Source organism: Tupaia chinensis, unplaced genomic scaffold, assembly GCF_000334495.1.
Source record: "Tupaia chinensis unplaced genomic scaffold, TupChi_1.0 Scaffold000197_1, whole genome shotgun sequence".
Taxonomy (NCBI): Eukaryota; Metazoa; Chordata; class Mammalia; order Scandentia; family Tupaiidae; genus Tupaia; species Tupaia belangeri.
In genome coordinates, this window is record NW_006159672.1 from 6,579,458 (window position 1) to 6,599,187 (window position 19,730).

At 48.4% G+C, this 19,730-nt stretch overlaps 1 protein-coding gene across 2 annotated transcripts in view; it reads left to right on the plus strand.

The window, feature by feature from the left end:
• The window catches only part of INPP5A (inositol polyphosphate-5-phosphatase A), a 198,869-nt gene extending 181,162 nt beyond the window's left edge, over nucleotides 1–17,707 (plus strand). For both annotated transcript variants that reach the window (XM_027771238.1, XM_027771239.1), the window contains exons 12-15: nucleotides 11,739–11,850; nucleotides 15,036–15,104; nucleotides 16,042–16,129; nucleotides 16,219–17,707. In XM_027771238.1, coding sequence (XP_027627039.1) covers nucleotides 11,739–11,850; nucleotides 15,036–15,104; nucleotides 16,042–16,122 — 262 coding nt within the window. In that variant the 3' untranslated portion in view covers nucleotides 16,123–16,129; nucleotides 16,219–17,707. The remainder of the gene's footprint in view (nucleotides 1–11,738; nucleotides 11,851–15,035; nucleotides 15,105–16,041; nucleotides 16,130–16,218) is intronic.
• Nucleotides 17,708–19,730: the final 2,023 nt, after the last annotated feature.

Here is a 19,730-nt window from a genome sequence, read left to right on the forward strand (position 1 = left end):
TCCATGTGGCAAGGGGGAGCTGAGTCTTAAAAATGACAGAAAGCTTTGGTGTTCAGGGAAGGTTTCACACAAGTCAGGAGCAGCCTTTAGGAAGGTGGTGGTGGCTCAAGAACCTTGTCCTCTGTCAGCTCCTTCTTGTCCTGTGCTACTGTGAGCATCTTCTTGACAGCACCAGTGTCAGCCTATAGGAACACACCATGGGCCAGTGCATAAAGCCTCAAGATGACCTCAAGGCATGTACCCCGCTTTCTGTAAGGCTTGGGCTTATGTCTTTGAATATGTCTGGGCTTCCTGGGTTTGACCCCGCTGCTTGGGTATGGACATGCAGGCTACCCTGAAACACCCCAGAAACCCTGTCATGCCTGCACGGAGCAGCTGTCATCCACAGCACCACGGTGCCCAGATGGTGGTGTGAATCTCTAGTGCACACAAGCTGCTTGCTGCCCTCCTCCTCCGGGGGCTGCTCCCTGGCCTTGGGGCTTAGGTGGAGTCCAGCTCCCCTTCAGCGTGCAGTATGAGAGTTCTGAGTTGAAGGCTACAGTCAGCGAGTTTTCCTCACACTTGTTCCCTTTGAGAGGGATTGGGTCACAGAGCCTTGGCCTCAGTTCTTTGCTTGCAGGTGCTACCTGAAAACCACACGTAAGGCCTCTTGGCCCAACTGGCAAGAGGCTGGCCACCCCGCCCCTACTCAGAGCATGACTGTTTCCTGGACACCTGTGTTACACATGTTCCTGTGAGCCTGCAGACCTGCTTCTGTGTAGCCTGAGGACATGGCCCTGTGTTGGGCAGGGCAGAGCAGGAGTGGGCATGTGGAGGCCCCTCTGTAGCAGCAGTGCCTCTGCCCTGGATTATTCCTCAGCATAGAGTGGGACAGTGGGGACTAGGCCCTGATTGCCAGGGTGTCCCTTGGGTGGCACCTTCTCTGCTAGCTAGCTGCTCTCCAGCCTTAACACCTTGTTTCATTTAGTAAAAATGGCTTTTCACTTTCTAGGCTGTTTCTATCCTGGCCAAAAGGTCGGGACAGAGCGTTGCTGTGTCTTAGAGGCTGTCTATTTCCATTTTAAATTTGCACCACTCAGAGTAGCTCTCAGCGTCATCTGTGCTCCCTCACACTCTGGGCCCTTCCAGCACTTTCTGGAAGTCTATGAGGACTCTGTACTGGTGGGGAAGGGGGAGGGGGTCATGTCCTCTTTGAGGCCTGGGTGTCTGAGGGCCTATGTCTGTCTCGGCTCCTCAGAAGCAGGGAATTGTGGCAACCCGTTTGCATTTGCTTGTCTGTGGTACTGGGTAAGCAGAGTGCAAGAAATCCCTGAGTGTCTCTTCCTTGGGCTATGGCGCTGGATTTTCAGGATCTCGCTGTAGTTTTTGTCTTTGAATGTTCAAGAGAATGTGTTCCAAACTGGCCAAGGGGCCAGGTATGTCTTTCTATTGCCATGACCCTGTCCTGTCCTGGTTCTACAGTAGAAGTGCACTCACTTCCTCATGGATTGGGGCCAGGCACCTCAGCAGAACAGCTAGGCAATACCTTCTCTGGAAATAGGCACTCCACAGAGAGAGCTTTCACCCGGCGGCCCAGAGAGGGGAAGGTGTTCACAGTGTGGAGTTCCAGGAGGGTCCCTCTCCACTGGGCTCCCTGGGTTCGAAGCGTTGGTGCACACAGGCTCCTTTGGTTCGGAGCCATTTCATTAGCAGATGGTCTCATGATGAGAATGACTGGGGGTTTTCTTCAGCAAAGGTGTTGGTTACTGTTCTTCATGGACTAAAGACCTACGCTGCTAATGGATTGTAACTTAATGCTTTCTGTCATTTTGCTAGGAATGGTGCTAGTATTTCAGACATTTATAGAGCCTTCAATTCTCATTCTTCTCAACTAAAGACACAGTCATTTATAGTACCTTTATCAGGAACAACTACTACGTACTGTGGGTGGCAGTCAGAAGGCAGAGTGGAGCGGGCAGGAAGGCGCCTGAACAGGCCCCAGACTGCAGCTATTTCCACCACAGAAAAGCTTCCAGGACCCTCTACTCTAATATTATACATACCAACCCTACCGGGTCAGGGACAGTGCTCAGGATAAAGGCCCAATGTAACTCTTTAATGCATTCTGCATGGTATTCCCATGTGCTGGCAACATGTTGACACTCTCAGCATGGGCTTAGAATTACATGTGGGCAGAGAGGGAGAAGGGCGGGAAATGGCAGAGAGTGAGAGGTAGGGAGTCAAGACGGGAGGGTGGAGGAGGAAAAAACAAAATATATAAGAAACGAGAAATGGAAAATCATTTGTTGACAATAACACATATGATAATATCCTTGATTGAGCCAATATACAGTGTATTCTGGATGGGAAATCTCATTTCATATACTGTAATGATGTACAGTGAGTGAATTAAAATAAATAAATTTAAAATAAGAATTACATGTGGGCAGAGAGGGAGAAGGGCGGGAAATGGCAGAGAGTGAGAGGTAGGGAGTCAAGACGGGAGGGGGGAGGAGGAAAAAACAAAATATATAAGAAACGAGAAATGGAAAATCATTTGTTGACAATAACACATATGATAATATCCTTGATTGAGCCAATATACAGTGTATTCTGGATGGGAAATCTCATTTCATATACTGTAATGATGTACAGTGAGTGAATGTAAAATAAATCAATTTAAAATAAAATAATAATACAATTTTTGAATTTAAAAAGAAAAGAATGACATATGGACAAAGGATATGGTGGTAACACCAGGGCATGAGCCCTGCCTGTGCTAGTTTCTCTGTGGAAACTGGGTTTACATTCATGCAGGCCATGCAGGCCATAATGATAACACACCAGTTGTTTGGAGTAAGCAAAGATGAGAATAAGTGTTCCTCAGACCGCGTTGTTTCTCTGTCAGCTCCCACATGCCCAGGCCTTCAGGGCGGGAACAAGTGTTCCCATACACCCCCACTCCCACCCCCAAAACAAAGCCCTACCAGCAGCCCCTGCTGCTTGCACCTGTAAACCCACATTTGGGCTATTTCCCCAGGATGGCCTGAGCGCAGTGGCAGTGATTTAGAACGCCCCAAATGTAACCACAGAAGCCTCTGTCTTTTTATGCATCCTAGCTGGATGTGACTTTCTAACTTTCAGTTAATTTTTTTAAAGAATTATTTATTTAATTTCATTCATTCATTTATTCTTTTTTTTTTTAAATTTGACCAGAATGAGACACACACAGAGAGGGAAGGAGAGAGAGGGAAAGTAAGAAAGCAAGCCACCAGGCCTGGGACTTGAACCTTGGTTGGCCATGTGGGAGTGTCCAGCACTTTAACCACCACACCACCTTTTAATTTTGAGAGTTGCTGGCATTCATTGTAAAATAAAGAAATTCAAGTCCAAGTATACAGCCCTCTAGCTGCCTTTTCCACTAATGTGCCAATAACCACATTCTCCCACATCATTAAATGTTCTTACTCAACCCTGAACAGCAAAGGGGTATTGAGGATGGTGAGTGCTAGAACCTGAGTCCCAGCTCTGCCTCTGGTGGCTGTGGGACATTGGGCAAGTTGCTCACCCCTCATGGCCTCACTTATAGAATGGCACTGCTTCTCTGGGATTTCTGAGCCTTCAGGCCTAGCTCCTGCTAAATGGTGCTCTCCCCTTTCCCCCCATGACAGCCCTTCCAAAATATCGCCTACCAAAGCCAGAGAGTCCTCCCATCAATAGAGCCTTGGACGTGCTTCCTGCTATCGTATTGGCTTTTATAGCGGTAAAGGTTGAGCAGGCTTCTACGTTTGTAAACCACCTGTATTTCCTCTGCTGTGGGTCACCCACGTGCTCCATTCATTGGTTCTTCAGAGAGGTTGTTTTCCATCCTCTCTTGTGTGAACTCTTCATATAGTAGAGGTGAGGACCGTCGTGCATCTGGGCTCACTTTAAATAATAGCAAAGTAGTAGTAGACATTGTTCAGTAGCGCAGTAAACGAAATCTTTCCATGCGTTAAGAAGGAAAACCATGTCCCACCATCAGAACTGTTGGCATTAAATGTCACTTCAAGGACGAGTCCTGTAGAGCTGTGGTTTTCAGCACATTTGGCCCCAGGATCCCTTTATAGTCTTAAAATTATTGAGGACCTCAGAAAACTTTTGTTTTTGTGGATCATATCTTTTCCTGTGGTCATGAATTTCTAAATATTTATTAATTCATTTTAAATACTGACAAACCCATGACATATTGACATGAATAAATACCTATTCAAAGAAGTATTTTCCAAACAAAAGAATGATTTGTGAAAATCAAACTTTAAAACTTTTTTTTTTTAATTTTTTTTTGGGGGGGGAGGATTTTTGTACACAACACTTTGGACTCCAAGCGCAGTAAACGAAATCTTTCCATGCGTTAAGAAGGAAAACCATGTCCCACCATCAGAACTGTTGGCATTAAATGTCACTTCAAGGACGAGTCCTGTAGAGCTGTGGTTTTCAGCACATTTGGCCCCAGGATCCCTTTATAGTCTTAAAATTATTGAGGACCTCAGAAAACTTTTGTTTTTGTGGATCATATCTTTTCCTGTGGTCATGAATTTCTAAATATTTATTAATTCATTTTAAATACTGACAAACCCATGACATATTGACATGAATAAATACCTATTCAAAGAAGTATTTTCCAAACAAAAGAATGATTTGTGAAAATCAAACTTTAAAACTTTTTTTTTTTAATTTTTTTTTGGGGGGGGAGATTTTCGCTATAGAGCGCTTGTGCTCGCCAGACACACAGACAGAAAGCGAGAAATCACCCCCCGGGGGGATGGCCATGCCACAATCCCTTCTCCTCCATTCTCCTCTCGGGATCTTGAGCACGCACGCACACGCATCCGGCGTGAGTTTTAAGCCACCGGGTCCGGGACACAAACCACAGTCGACTACGTGGGAGTCCAGCGACATAGCCATTACGCTAACTGCTGGTTCCCAAACTTTCAAACTTTTTAGAAAAATTTGTTACAGTCAAATGGCAGCCAAAGTCTCATCTCTTGAAGAATGTTGTTTTGGAGAAAGTGTGAAGCAAAGCTGGCCTCGCCCCGTTAGATATGTGCTCGGAAAGGGAATTTTGACTGCTTTCTCTGGAGATTATGGATATTCTTCTTTACTCTGTGCTAACTTTGAGAAATGAGGGTTCTTGGCACTGAGCTGCAGTGTGGAGCCTGAAATCACGTCTGTGAACTGTTGGCTCTTTGCACTTGAGAGGCCTTTGACCCTCGAGCATGATCCAGTGGCATCACATGTAGGTCCTTCGGAAGTCCGGGGCTCAGAGTTGTGCAGGTTCTGGACATCAGCCAGATTCACTCCCAGTGCAGATGACACCTGCACCAGAAAACCTCCATCTCAGCAGAGGAGTTTTCAGTAGGGACTTTGTCAGGCTCCTGGGGTGAACACACTTACTAAAATTCTCAAAAGCTTGAAATGTGTCATGGTCAAGAAATGCTATCAGTCATTTACCCAGAGGGGCAGGCCCATTTTGTCCCTTATGGAGAAAATGCCTATCAGCTATCTGAGTCTGAGTAACCACAGTCTGCCAGTCTTTCTAGTGAGAAATACTGTTGCACTGAAATGAGCCCTTATGGTAGCTGACGACTCAAATGTAAATGTACTTACCTACGAGGCAATGGTCGTACCTTGATAAGGGGCAGAATGCCTCCAGGAGTTTCATTGTATTCCACCTAATCCTCAAAATTTCATTTCCTCATTCACTGTCTGATAAACATTATAATTTATACTGCTTCACCAAAAGTGCTCATAAGTGAGGCAGACGTGTTTGGCTGTGTGTGTGTGATGATAACTACTAATAGCACAGCCTGCTGCTGCCTGGTCCCTGCACAGACGCCGGCAGTTTTACTACTGGGGCTTTCGCCTCATCAGTGCAGTGTTAATCCTGTGAGAATGGCAAGTACTGTGCAGACCCCTAAAAGGGTCCCAGGGACCTCCAGGGGCCCACATATCACACGCCAAGAATTAGCCAAAAACTGGAAATAATCAAGATGTCCATGAATGCTGGAATAGATGCTCAGCGCTGAAATGGAACACCACACAACAGTGAATAAGGGAACTGCTGTTGTGCTCCGCTCTGTGGACGAGCCTGAGATCGTAAGGGGCTCTGCCGAACCCGACAGAGCAGTGAGGGCCGTGCGGTCCGCCTGTGCGCGGTTTACTGCAGGCCAGCCCAAGCGAGGTCCTGGGATCATGAGCCTGCTGCCCTCGCAGGCCAGGCAGCTGGGCTGCGTGCTGTGCCACATGGGCATGATCTGTGTGTGCACACCATTCGGCATACACACTTTGCCTTGTGTGCATTATACTTTAATATGAAATTTACCAAAAAAAAAAAAAAAGAAATAGAATATTTAAAAGCCCCGTCTCCAATCTTTGAATGTTTTTAACATATTTAACTTGTTCAGAAGAAATCAAATGAGAAGGTTCACCCCCCCCTTCTCAAAGATAGATTAACTCTCCACAATGGAAAAGAGATGGTTTTATTGAACAAATTAATTCAAATTTTAACTTTTAAAAAAGCAAAAAAAAATGTATCCAATACAGGGATGAATTGCCTTGCATAAGTCCAGCCAGAAAAGATTGTCTCTCTTTCATGGATACATTTATTATAAAAGTAAGTATTAGGAGGACCTTTTAAAACTTCTTGTGTGCCATAATTTACATTTCAACTGCCTATAAATTTATATAATATAATAATAATAATGTATGTAAAACTAGTACAAGAAGGATGAGATTGCTAGGATAGGCCACTCCTGGGTGTTCAGGAGGGGAGCGAGGAGTTCCGTCTGGCTGGCTGGCCCCTGAGCCCTGATTGGATGTCACCCACACACATAGGCAGGGACAGGTGCTGAGGGTGAGAGCAATCAGGGAACCAATGACTGTGGAAAAGCCCAGCTGATGGCCTGCTCACCCCTGACTTCCCCCCTCCAGGACTCACTCTGAGGACGTTTCTGCTGCTAGGTTCTTCCACTGAATGGTTTCAGGATTGCCGCCATTCTTACTGCTCAGTTCTTTTTCTTTGATTTTAGTTTCTTTTCTTTTTCAGGAATATCAGTAGCAGCTGGTGTTTTTGAAACCAGGTATTTGAAGCCGATATTTACTGTGACTTCAAGCCCCACATGAATGTAGAAATGTTATTGAATAATACAGTTACTTTGATGGAGGCATGTCAAAATCATTTTTCTCCGTAACACACTAAGTTGTCCTTGATACTTTGGAAGTAGCTGTGTCACCCATCACAAAAGCAACGTGGTGATTGGGGATTGTTAAAACTTTACCAGGTGAGAGTCAAAGGAGGGGCCTTCCTGTGCTCACACCCTACCTAGAGAGCGAGCTGGGGAACTTCCCCACTTTGTCTTTCTTCCTGAGGATGGCACTTAGGGGGCTGACCCAAACATCTTGCCCTGTTTGCTTGTGGTTTGGAAAGGGCCCAGAATCACAGCAAAGATGTGGACCTTGCCCCGCCCACCATCAGCCCTGCCCTGCAGACTGCCAAACACAGTGAGGCTTTGTGCTTTGCTGTCCTGTGGTCAGCTGCGGGGCCCATGGCAACACTATCCACCCAGCCCAGCCCCTCAGATCTTAAGGCTGAGCCTTGTCAGCAAGGCAGTTGGCCTGGCTGTGGGCAAACAGTCATGGCAAGGCTAGCCAAGGGGCCGCTGCCCATTTCCTGAGGGAAGGGGCTCGAGGGGCAGAGAGGAAGGGAGGTGTCGTGGCCAGTAAGCACAGGTGCGTGATTGTTAATTTTATCACCACTGCCATTAATTACCACGATTATTCCTTGAGCTGTATAGGTCAGAGATAGGGCTGCCTTGTCCTGCCTCCCCACCCTGTGCAGGTTTGCTTTCAGATAAGTGTGCATGCACAGCATTGCCGGTATTAATCATTGGTAGACGAGCAGCGTCCAGGCCCAGGCGTCCTGCCGCTCAGCAGTGCCTCCTTTGGACTGCCCTCGCTCAGTACCTCGTGCACCTGGGTAAGGGAAGGAGTGGGAACCTGGCCTTACTCAGACCCACTGGAAACCAGAATCTCTCTGGGTGTCAGGGTGTCATGGGGAACATCCCTTCTGCTTGAAGACTGGGGTTGAGGGGCTGCATAGGAAGTCCCCACATGCTGGGGCTGTCCCCATTCTTGGTTGCTTATCACTGGGGCCTGTCCGATCTTGTCTCTGTGGACAGGAGGGCAGCACCCATGCCTCCTGGCACACTTGGCTTCCTCCAGGACCGAGAGGTTCAGCATGAGCTCTCTCTCTCACTCCATAGTGTGCACAGGGAGTGAGTGCCCGTTCGTTTAAGACTTACTTAAAATCACCTTTAGTGTCCTGTTTCAAACCCAAGAACTCAGTATGTACACTGAACTTCGGCCCCAGAGTGTGTCCCCACAGGGATCCTGTAAGCATCTTGGTGCAGCCTCAGATGAGACACCCAGACCGCTCCTGTGATATCCGAGGTGTACTTGGGTGTGAAACGGTGGTGTCTCAAACCACACAGAATCAATCCTATTTCCTTCTGAACTGGCCTTTCCAAGTGATGCTTTTTAACCAGCCTATGTGCAGCTCTTACTGGGCAGTACGTTAGCTGTGTACCTCATTGGAACAGAGCAGCTAGGCCAGGGGACAGCAGAGCCACTTGGTGTGTGAGCCCTCCCACCAGCGGTGCTCCTGCATCAGAGAGAACAAACGTACACATCCAGCACAGAAAAGCCAGCCAGATGGCGTTCTTCAAAGTGCAGCCTGCCGCTGCTCTCAGTAGAGGGCAGATTCTGTTTTTATGAAGACACTGAACAGCACTGACGCTGAGCTGATGAGAGGGCGTGGATTTCTCTGTGAGTAAACATGTTCCTGCTGCCTGGTCATAGCAAAGACCTTCCTACTGCAGCACAACTGTCCAGCAAAACACTGAGAATCACAGCGTGGAAACCACTAGCCCCGCCTGTGGTGGAAGCCCTGTGGCCGCCCTCACCCTGACCTTTGCCCCAGATGGTTGGCCCCAGCTTGGAGGACTCTCTCTAGTTGAGTGTGACTCAGCATGTCCATGTCCAAGTCCTTTGGAAGCTCAGGGTAGATCTGCATGGGCCCCGATCCTGCAGCTCACGTGGGCTGCACAGGATCTTACTGCAGGGAGCCTGTCTCCCTGGCCTCGGTACCATCCTCGATGTGTGGATTAGAATGTGAGTTCAAGCCAATATGTAGCCCAGTGGGGTGGGTTTCATCCCACCGTAATCCACAGCTGAGGCAAACAAAGCTACTCAAACAAGGTCACTCATCATTTTAAGTGTGCGGAAACAGGATAGGCCATTGGCTCCCTGCTTTTTCTGAAAAGGTTTTATAGGGTATTTCGTATTCTGTCACTCTTAAGAATATGTTCTTACAAGGAGGAACTAGATAGATTTAGTTAGAAACTGTATTTGAGTCTTTAAGTAAAGTAAAGCAATAGTTCCCTATGCAAGACTGGGATCATAAGCCATGACTTCTGATGAAAGTACGTCTGGTCACTCTAGAGAACAGGGCAGAGAGTCCAGAACCATTATGTCAGAGCAGGGTCTGTGTTCTACAAGTCACTGGCCATTTTTCCATGATTGAGGCACTGGGACTATGGGTAGGCCTTGAGGTCTCCCTCAGGATGTTTGGCCACCACAGTGGAAGGAGGGGCCAGGCCTACAGGTGACCCTCCCAGGGACCACCTCCCAGAAGGCCCAAAGAATCAACACCTGACAGGTGCCTATGAAAGGATCAACCTGAAAAATCAATAGCATTCCTCCCTTCTAGCTGAAGCCAACAGGAAAATTTAAAAGAGAACTAAGTGCCGTTCACAATAAATGCCGTATGGTATTTTGGAATTAACCTAAGAAAAAGCAAATTAAACTTTTATAAGGAAAAAAATTTTTTGAGAGGTTTTCACTATAAGGCGCGTGCGCTCGCCAGACGGAGAGAGACATAGAGACAGAAAGTGAGAAATCACCCCCCAGGGAGGATGGTCATGCCGCAATCCCTTCTCCTTCATTTTCCTCTCGGGATCTTGGGCACTCAAGCACACGCACCCGGCATGAGTTTTAAGCCACCGGGTCCGGGACGCGAACCGCGGTCAACTACGTGGGAGTCCAGCGACATAGTCATTACACTAACTGCTGGTTCCCATATAAGGAAAATTTTTAGACTCTGTGGAAGGCCATGAAAGATAGGATGAATAGGCAGAGATGCCACCACACTTAGGGGTTTGCAGCAGAACTCAGCTCAGGGTTCTTCCCAAAGTTAGTTCATTATAAGGTGAATTAATTCATTGTTATAGTCAGTGCACTTCTGATTGGAGTGCCCATTTAGGGTGGAGTTTGCATCTTAAACAGGATGGTGGATTGGGGTAGGCCCACCAAGATGGTGAAGAGCCTAGGAGGCAAGACTGTGCCGGTGTGTTCCAGACACAGAAGGGGGTTGGTGGCTGTAGCCACGAGGCTTGGTGTGGGCCGGTGAGGAGTGCGTGCTCAGCCTGTGTTCATGGATCGCTTCTGCTGTGTGAGAGAGCCAACCCCATGGCAGTATGGGGAGACTCAGTGAGGCCATCAGGGCTGGGATGGGCAGTGTGGGGACAGGTGGGGGTCTGAGGTACAGCAGACGGTCCTCCAGGACAATGAAGGTGCAGTCTCTGCATCAGCGAGTTACAGTCATGCTTCACTGTAATCGTGACCCCAAGGTCATGCCCTGAACACCCGGACTCTTCCTGAAATAAGAACAGCAGCGGCTGGAGCTGATTGAGGGGAAGATGTGCATCTGGCCAGGTTGCGCCCGGAGCTGTCTGTAGACTCACGCAGGGAGGCCTGCTGATTAGGGAAGGCATCCAGGTTACCTGCATCGCAGGCACTTCAAGCAGTGAAATAGCCCGAGTCCTTGGGATGGGGGTGGGGGTGGGGCCTTGGCTGAGCTGGGCACATGACATTACCAGAGCAAGGTAACATCCTGATGCCATTTTCTTCATGCAGATTTTCGCTGTGCTGTATTTAGACCAGTGGTCCCCAACCTTTCAATACCAGGGACTGTTGAGGAAGACAGTCCCTCTATAACTAGGGTTAAGAGGACAGGGGTTTGGTCCTGAGATGACCCAAAAGCACCACACCCACCATGCACCCCATTTTCTCCACTGCCACTTTGCAAAATACACTGAAACAATCACCCAACAACAGTGTCTGCACTCCCATGAGAATCCAGTACTGCTGCTGATCCAACAGGAGACCAAGCCCCTAGGACGGCAGTGCAGTGATGGGGAGCAGCTGCAAACACAGCCTCACTGGCCCCCACTCACCCCCTGCTGTGTGGCCCCAGCAGGCTGACAGGTCCTCAGCCCCCAACAGGCCACGGACTGGCACTGGTCCCCTGGAGGTTGGGGATCTCTGGCTGTAGACCATGTTCAGAAGTAAAACAAGAAAAAGAGAAAGAAAAAAAAAGAAAGGATTTATTCTTTAAAGGAATATTTATCTGAAGATACTGAGTTAGAACTAAAATTTAGTTACTCGTAAAAAAAAAAAAAAATAACCCTAAGTTTAATGTGAAAGCCTAATTGTGAATTTGGCTTTAGATGTTACAAACTTCTGTATGTGCATTTCTTCCCTGGATAGCATTGGCCAGTCTAAGGTGTATCGGGAGAGAATCTGCACAGCCTTTCCCTTGGAGAGTGGAAGATGGCTGGAGCCAGGGAACCATCTGACCCGCTGCCTTCATGTCTCCCCAGCTACCCATACAGCGAGGACTCCAGCCAAGGCGAGCAGTACATGAACACCCGGTGCCCTGCATGGTGCGACCGCATCCTCATGTCCCCGTCTGCCAAGGAGCTGGTGCTGAGGGTAAGTAAGTAGGAGCCACCCCAGGACCAGCCACACAGGGACACAGCACCAGGTTAGCATCTGCCCTGGTTCTGGGGGCGCTGGCCCTCAGGGCTGGGTGGGGCAATCTCCAGTCTAGGAGATTTCCCCAGGTCTAGCCTGACCTCGTCCTGTGGTGAGCTGAACCTAAGGAAGCCTCAGTCCCCTCCAAGCCGGTGTTCAGGCCTGAGCCGAGTGTAGGTGGAGCAGAATCTCTGGGCTTCCGTGAGCATCCAGTGTTGTCTGAGTTGGAATCGTACATAAATGGTGGTCAGGTAATGTTTTTAAAATCATAGTTTAGTGTGTCCTGGGGAAGTAAAGGTTCTTGTCCATTAAAAAAGCTCATAGGCTATTAAAGCATGATAGAAATGTCTGTAGTTTCTTTCTTAAGAGCCAGATTTATATTTGGTCTGTTACACTAAAAATGAATAGGCCACGTTGTCAGGAGATAACATATACACTAGAAGTCGGGACATTTTCAGATTTCATGTGATTTTCCAGTTCTTACATTTTAACATAAAAGGAGTGTTTTTTCTCCCAAGAATCAATATCTGAACTGATTTTATCACCCTTACCAGTGAAAAAAAATCTATCGAAATACACATCTCCACACAGGAAACAGCAGTTTGATACTCAGTGTCCAGAACTATATGTCTCTGACCTTGACGTGTGCTGGCAGCTAAGAGGAGGCAGGAGATGCTGGTGGCCCCCGGCAGGCCTGGGGTCCTGTGGGTTCTGTCTGCCAGGTCCCACTGCCTCAGCCCCCAACCTCACCGTGTTAGGTCCCAGTCACCCTGGCTGCCTCCATGTGTGTTCCTGTGCTAGATGGCATAGACCGTGGGCCCTCCGTGAGCCCTGCACTGCGGGAGCTCTCCCTGGGGATGGCAAACTACACTGCGATCAGAGCAGCCCCGATCAGGAAGGTCAGAGTGCCACTCATGCTCCTATAGCGGGATGCACGCCTTCCCCAGCCACCCACGTGCCCTGTCACCACGAGCCGCCCTTCCCCTGCTCTGCATTGCCTCCATATCGCACTGTCTCCCAGGTCTGGGTGCATCACTGCTCTTCCACATACCCTAGACCACTCTAGGCACAGCCAGTGCTCATCCCTGACTGTGGGGAGGAACCTACAAGGTGGATGCTGCTCTTCCACATACCCTAGACCACTCTAGGAACAGCCAGTGCTCAGCCCTGGCTGTGGGGAGGAACCTACAAGGTGGACACCCAGGGCTGGAGGCAGGAGACCCTCAGCCAGAGCCCCTTGGGTCTGTTGGGGTTGGGGCTGGGCAGGGCAGCCTCACTGACCCTATCTTCTGGCCTGAGCCTGGTTGTGACACCCTCTTATCCTGGGCCTATCACTGAGGAAAGGCCACTTCCTCACTGGCCTCCTCTAATAAAGCTATGTCTTATCATTGGCTGCAAGTTCTCTGACCCACGCAGGGGTGGGCTCAACCTGAGCCCAGCCTCAGACACACACCTGCCCCCTGACCTAAACTTGCTCATCGGCTGCATGGAGCCGATAATGTGCAGATTAGGCTGGCAGTAGTTACATGGTGGGCACTCACCTGCTAGCTCTGAGCAAGGGTCAGGCATAGTGCGGGTGCTGCTGGTCGGAACCAGAGGCTCTGCAGGGCTTGAGTGGAGAGGGAGACAGAGGTCATCCACCAGGAACATGGCTAAGCCCACTAAAACTGCATTTTGCAGTAAATTTCCTAAGACAGCATATGGTGTACTTCTATGGCTGGGGCTTTAGACAGCCCGGAGGAAGGCTGCATTTTAGTCTATTTTACGTTCATTCACATCATCTCTAGTTCTCTGCACCTGAGATTTGATCTTTAAACTCACAGTGGGAAACAGGTCTGCTTTTATTAAAGCTGAGGACACAGCACGCCTGGAGGCCGCTGGAGGAAGTCACTGTCTCCTGTGATTGGAGTCTGGACAGACCCTTCCTCTGGGGTGGCGGGCACTACAGGCCGAGCAGACAGGCCAAGAGCAGCGTCCACAGCATCATCCATCATGCCATGCTCCGCTGCCTCGTCATCATGTTCCGTTCTGCTTCCTGAGCCCTAAAACGCCAAAGCCGGCATGGTGCGGGCTGCGTGCTGCCTGGGAGCCTCGGTGATGAATGCTCAGCGAGGTGTGCCTGCGTTCTGCCCGCGCCTTGCTGTAATTTGTTTATCTGTCCAAAGATTATGCAGTTGAAAATCCACAATTTTATGCTGCCTTTGTAAATTACCACGCTGCGTTTGATGAATGTTTCTCCACTTCCGCCGAGGCGGCGTTCCGCTCGTGAAAGATTGGAAGGTGCTCATGCATACGGTGCCGAAGGTTATGTTTTTATACTTTCTGGCAGGCGACCATGCTGGAAAGTAAATCTGACCTTAAGCTTCCTACTGCATTAAAGATAATTCAGTTTTAACTTTATAGTGTCGGATGCTTCAGCTGCGGATGTAAAATTCCAGCCAGGTCAGAGCTGACTGATTACCAGCAACAAACCCTTTCCGTTGTGCCCAAAATAAAAGCATCTGCCAGACTCTGAGCATGGTGGTGCAGTGAAGGAAGTGTGCACACAGTGGAGTTAATTAATATGCACAAATTGCTTTGTGTAGCGGTGTGGAATCCAGTGTCGTCTGCTCTCGTTTGAACAGAGAGTTCTGGGTTAATAGAACAGGCTGTCAAAAACAAATGTAAATAGGGAAAATGGGAAATAGATGAGCTGCTTCAGTCAGAGGGGGCACACTTGAAAAGAAAGTTCGGAATTACACTAATTGCTATGCCTCTCCCAATACCCAGGAGCATGTGTCAGAGTCAGGGAGAGGAGAGTTTGGGGTGGGGGTGCCAACATTCCTTGGACCCTTCATGTCACCTCTGTCCTTCTCAAAGCAAGATCCTTCTTGGCCGGAAGAGCTGGGGCCAAGGTTCTGAGGTGTCGCCAGGACCACCAAACCCCTCCTGGCCATGCTTTCTTGGGGTCCCACGTTGCACCAGCCACTCTGATCCAGCCAGCGCCCTGCAGGAATTAGGGCAGTTCACAGGTGGTTCATTCACAGGGACTGTCCCCACCTTTCTGCTCCCCAGGAAACCCCTAAGTTTCTACCTGTCACCTCTCAAGTGGGCCCTGGCATGCCCTCAGCCTCCCCACACCGGCTTCTCTCTCTTTTTCCTAGTCGGAGAGCGAGGAAAAGGTTGTCACCTACGACCACATCGGGCCCAACGTCTGCATGGGAGACCACAAGGTGACGTAACTGAGCTGTGGTTAAGGGACTGGACCAGAGGGGCTGGATGGCCAGGGGGCAGGTGATGGGCAGTGGGCAATGGGCAGCAGGCTCAGTTTCTCCCTTTGCGGCCTTTCTGTGTCTCCTTAGTCTGGCTTTCCAGAAGGCCCAAGTTGGTTTGTTTTCATTTAATTTTAATACACCAAAAAATAGGTAGGGAGGTAGCAAGAAGGCAGAAATGATTAGTCACACTAGAATAAAATACATGATTTTACTATTTATATAAGCATTTTTGTCTGCTCCAGCTTATTTCTGAAGGTCATTTTTGCACATGCATTTGAAATATGTCAGTACCTCCTAAGCCGAGCCCACCACTGCCGATGCAGAATAGGGTGAAGGTGTCGCAGACCCGATGCCTGAGGGGGAAAGGCACTGATTGCTCAGGATTATTTACACCTGTGACTGTCCCTAAAACCCAGCGGCCCAGCAGTCCTCGCTGAAGGGTTATGTGAGGTGACAGATCATGTCTCATTTTCAGCCAAATTAAATGAAGTCACTTCTTCCAAGCTCAAGGCTTCTGAACCGTGACCACTGAGCGAGCCCTAATAAGCTGGACCCCCTGCACCCAGTGAGGGCAGAGCTGAGTTATGGGCGCTCTTTCCTCTCCCACTTTGAGACTCACTTAGCAGTTCTTAAATCAGTCTTTACGCTAATTTCATCTGGAAACATCTTACAAAGTGTGAAGGTGCTGTCTTGAGCCTCTTGTGGCCCAGTCCCCGGGATCCCGTTCCACAACAGCTGGGAGCGTGGGCCGCGCTCCGTGCATGCGACTGCGCACACAGTTGGTTCGGCTTTCCCGAGACACGAGGGTCCAGGGGTCCAACAGGAGGGCTGGCGTGTCTGGGCTGCGTGTCCTGCCAGTGCTGCACTGACACCCCCTTCTCTTCTCCCGCTGCAGCCCGTGTTCCTGGCCTTCCGAATGACGCCTGGGGCAGGTAAACCTCATGCACATGTGCACAAGTGTTGTGTCGTGCAGTGACGTGGTGGTAAATATGACTCCTTCCCTTTAGTTCACCTTTTCTGCAGCTTTTCTTGGTGTGTTTGTTCCTGTAACAAATTACTAATTCCACAACAGGAAAGAGATGCCAGCGAAACGAGAGGATCCTTCGAGAGACCTCCCTGTAGCAGTATACTGAAATACGTACTCTTAACAGCTGCATCGAAAAACCCACCCGAGCGCCACCTGCTAGATGGCCGGCCCCACACTTCGCTTCAGCCTCCGGACCATTCCGGAAAAGCCTCACATACCTCACTGTCTTGTCTGTTCATGTGACATTAAGTAGAATATTGGGGTTTTTTAAAAACAAGTCACAGTCCTGTTGCCAAAACTCTAATAGACAGCAAAGAGATTCTGTATTTTAGATTTCACAGTTTTCAATTTTTAATGATTGTCAGTGGAGGGGCTTCTTCAGCATTGAAAACCCAGAGGTGTCAAACATCCCTCTCTGCTTGTTGGAGGTGTGCCCAGAGGGTTGGGGAAACTGAGCTAGGAGCTCCGTTTGCTGACCCGGGCAGTGTGAATACTGCTGGCACAGTGAGGGCCATCGTTCGTTTTCACTTCTGATGGCTCCCCTCCCTTTCGTGTTATTTACTCTGCTGCCATGTTACATGGTTTTTGAATCACACTGCAGCTGCTTTCCATTTTTATATATATAAATATATATAAATATATACTTTTTAAAAATAATTTATAAATCGTACCAAAACTTATGCTAAATATACTTTCCAGTATGAATGCACGAGAGTGTCATATCAGCAAGTAGAATTGGAGTCTAGGAGTTTAGTTATGTGTACGTCAACACAGATTTATAAAACAAAGACGACCTAGCAGTGCCATCATGGGTAGGACTCGACCCTACAGTACATCTATACTAGCAGTTTGTTACTCCTATGCCTTTTTTTCTGTGTAATATTAAGAACTGAATGTGAAGTTTATAGCTAGCCTGGGTGTACCTTTTAAGAATTTTGTAAACCGTTTTGTCTGTCTTTTGTTACCGTTTTATGGTGCCAAGTATTCTACATTAAAACAATAATATCATGGGAGAAATAGAAATAGCCTAGTCTGCTTCCGATAGAAAATGCTTTTAACATGGGCTGTATATAAAATTATTCAAGAGAAACAAAACCTGTACATTTCTTTGGTTGCTCTGCTACAAACAACTATGTAATAACCTTGTTGCAAATATTTTTCTCCTAGCACTAAGTACAGCATTAAAAGGTGATTAGAGAGTCTGTTGATGAAACACAAATGTACGTTTTATTGATTTACTTTAGAACACTACAGAGTTCCTGGACTGGGTGAAGGCATTAGATCGATGTTTGTTTTTTTATATAAATCACTACCATTGCAAGTGATTTGGCGTCCGCTTACAGAATCTGTGTTCTTGACAATACCATCGGGGTCTGTGCAAGTGCTGTGGTCACTCTGCTCTGTCTACATGGCACCTCGCAGTTCCACCCCAGGGTGATTCTGTTTATCGGGGTTTCAGCTGTTGGTCATTCTGAAGGTCTTTAGAAGTGACTGCTCCGGTTCCTAAGCAATAAAATTGATCAAGGTGAAAATAGTTCTGCGTTTGCTTTGTTTTTCTCCCTTTCCATTTTCCCATCACCTTTGAAATGCTTAAGTAATAGGAGTGTCTTCCTTTGTACCCTGTTATTTGAGATCAAGCTCATTAGACACCTTGGAATTTCATTGTATCACAATTAAAAAAAAAGTCATTAGTTGGGAGGAGAAAGATAAGCTTTTGGATCTTTGATTGTAGTATCAATAAAAGAGGATTTACCCCTCAAAGTTTTACACTGGGATTATACAAATGGTTTACTTTCCTGAAAACTTTAACACTGGAAACTCCTCTGCTCATGAGCTGAGCGAATGTTTCACTCACAGAAATAACATTGTTCTGCACTTTTTATAAAGAAGATCTTGCTCCCTTTTTAGGAAAACCAGCGAGTAGTTCAAAAGAAGAGTTGTTTTTGTGTTTTTAATTGGTGGTACAGCCGTGTGGGGGGAAAAAAAACACTTAACCCTTTTACATTTTTCTCAACATTTTCAAAAATGCCTTCCAAGAGAAATTTTATAATTGTGATAATTCTTTACACTTAATGTTTGAAATTAAAACTCAATAGTTATGCCCATTAAAATGCCAGTTTGGCACACCAGGCACAGAAAGTCTCTGAAAAGAGTGGAGAGGTTTTTGTTACCCTGGGATCACGGCTTTAACTACATGGGTTTATGTCCCTGTAAGGAAAGAGGCCATCCTCAAGCCTCCACCGTGGTGGGACTTCCAGTCCTTGCCCAAGGGGGCAACTATGATGACCGTTTATCAGGAGCGGTTATCCAGCAGCGACCCCTGAAAGGACTGGAAGTTACAGCCCCTGCCTTCCTACACACAGCTACGCGTTGTGCGTCCTCTCAAGAAACCAGCCCTGAGCAATGGAGAATAAAATGCTTAGAGGAAATTCCAGGGTCGCTCTACGTGGAGATTTGTGAGCCATTCCCTCCGTGGGCAGAACTGTGGCGTTTGAGTGTGAAATAGTGTGTTCTGCCAATCATTTTTTTTTTTTAAACCAACAAAACAGTAGCTGAAGGTCGACTATCCAGAAGAGTTTCAAACCGGGTTTCACTGGGTATGCATTTAATAGGTACTTTCAAAATACTTAGCTACTATGGCTAAAAGATTTTTTCAAATAATGTTAAAATACCTCCGCTTGGATTGCATGGCCAGCAGCAGCGCCAAACTTGGTCCTGAAGCCGCTCTGGCCGGCGAGCTCCGGGAAAGATGGGGCGCTCCTTTACTGCGCTAGGGTTGTCAAAAGTACAAGTACGATGGAGACGGCGGGCAAGCGGGTTTTCTATCTCTTCTAGGAACCTTAGGTGTGTTTAAATTTGCCCCAAACCGCATTCATCCGAGCCAGCGCAGGGGGCCCCTGCCAAGGATGAGTAGAGCAGCCCTGAGCAGCCGGGGGTGACGAGGGTTCGTTCCAGCCGCAGAAGACGCTCAAGCAAGAGATGGAACTGGGTGAAGGGGCATACCTGCTGCGGCTACCCAGGGCTCCGTTGCCCGCCGGGTCCCCCTCCCAAAAAAGCTCGCGGCTCTCTCTGCGGATCGGTGTTGCCACGGAGTCTCCTTCATTCCGACCCGCAGGGGCATTTTCCCACGAGCGCCTCCAGGCTGTCTCCCCACCTGGCTCTCGGTCCTGCGAGTTCTGAAATGCTCCGAGCGCGGGGCCCTCAAGCTCTACACTGAAGAGCACGGGCTGCGGCGGGCCCGGATGCCACCAGACTGCCGCCAAGCCCGACCTGCGCCAAATCCAGGCGCCCCTGGACCAGAGGTAGGGGCCCAGCAGGGTACAAAAACTGAACCACGTACAGGGGCCAAGGAGGGCCCACCCTTCCTCTCTCCTGCAGGGCACATTCCCCCGGTTTTGATATGGAAGAAATACACGGTGCAACCTTAGAAGCCAGGGCTCCGACCGGGACACGTTAAATAATTTATTGATTATACAAAGTGATTCCCCGGGACGCGCGGCCCCAACCCCGCTCCCTGAGCCCATGCCAAGGAACGCCGCCGGGGTCCCCGAATGCCG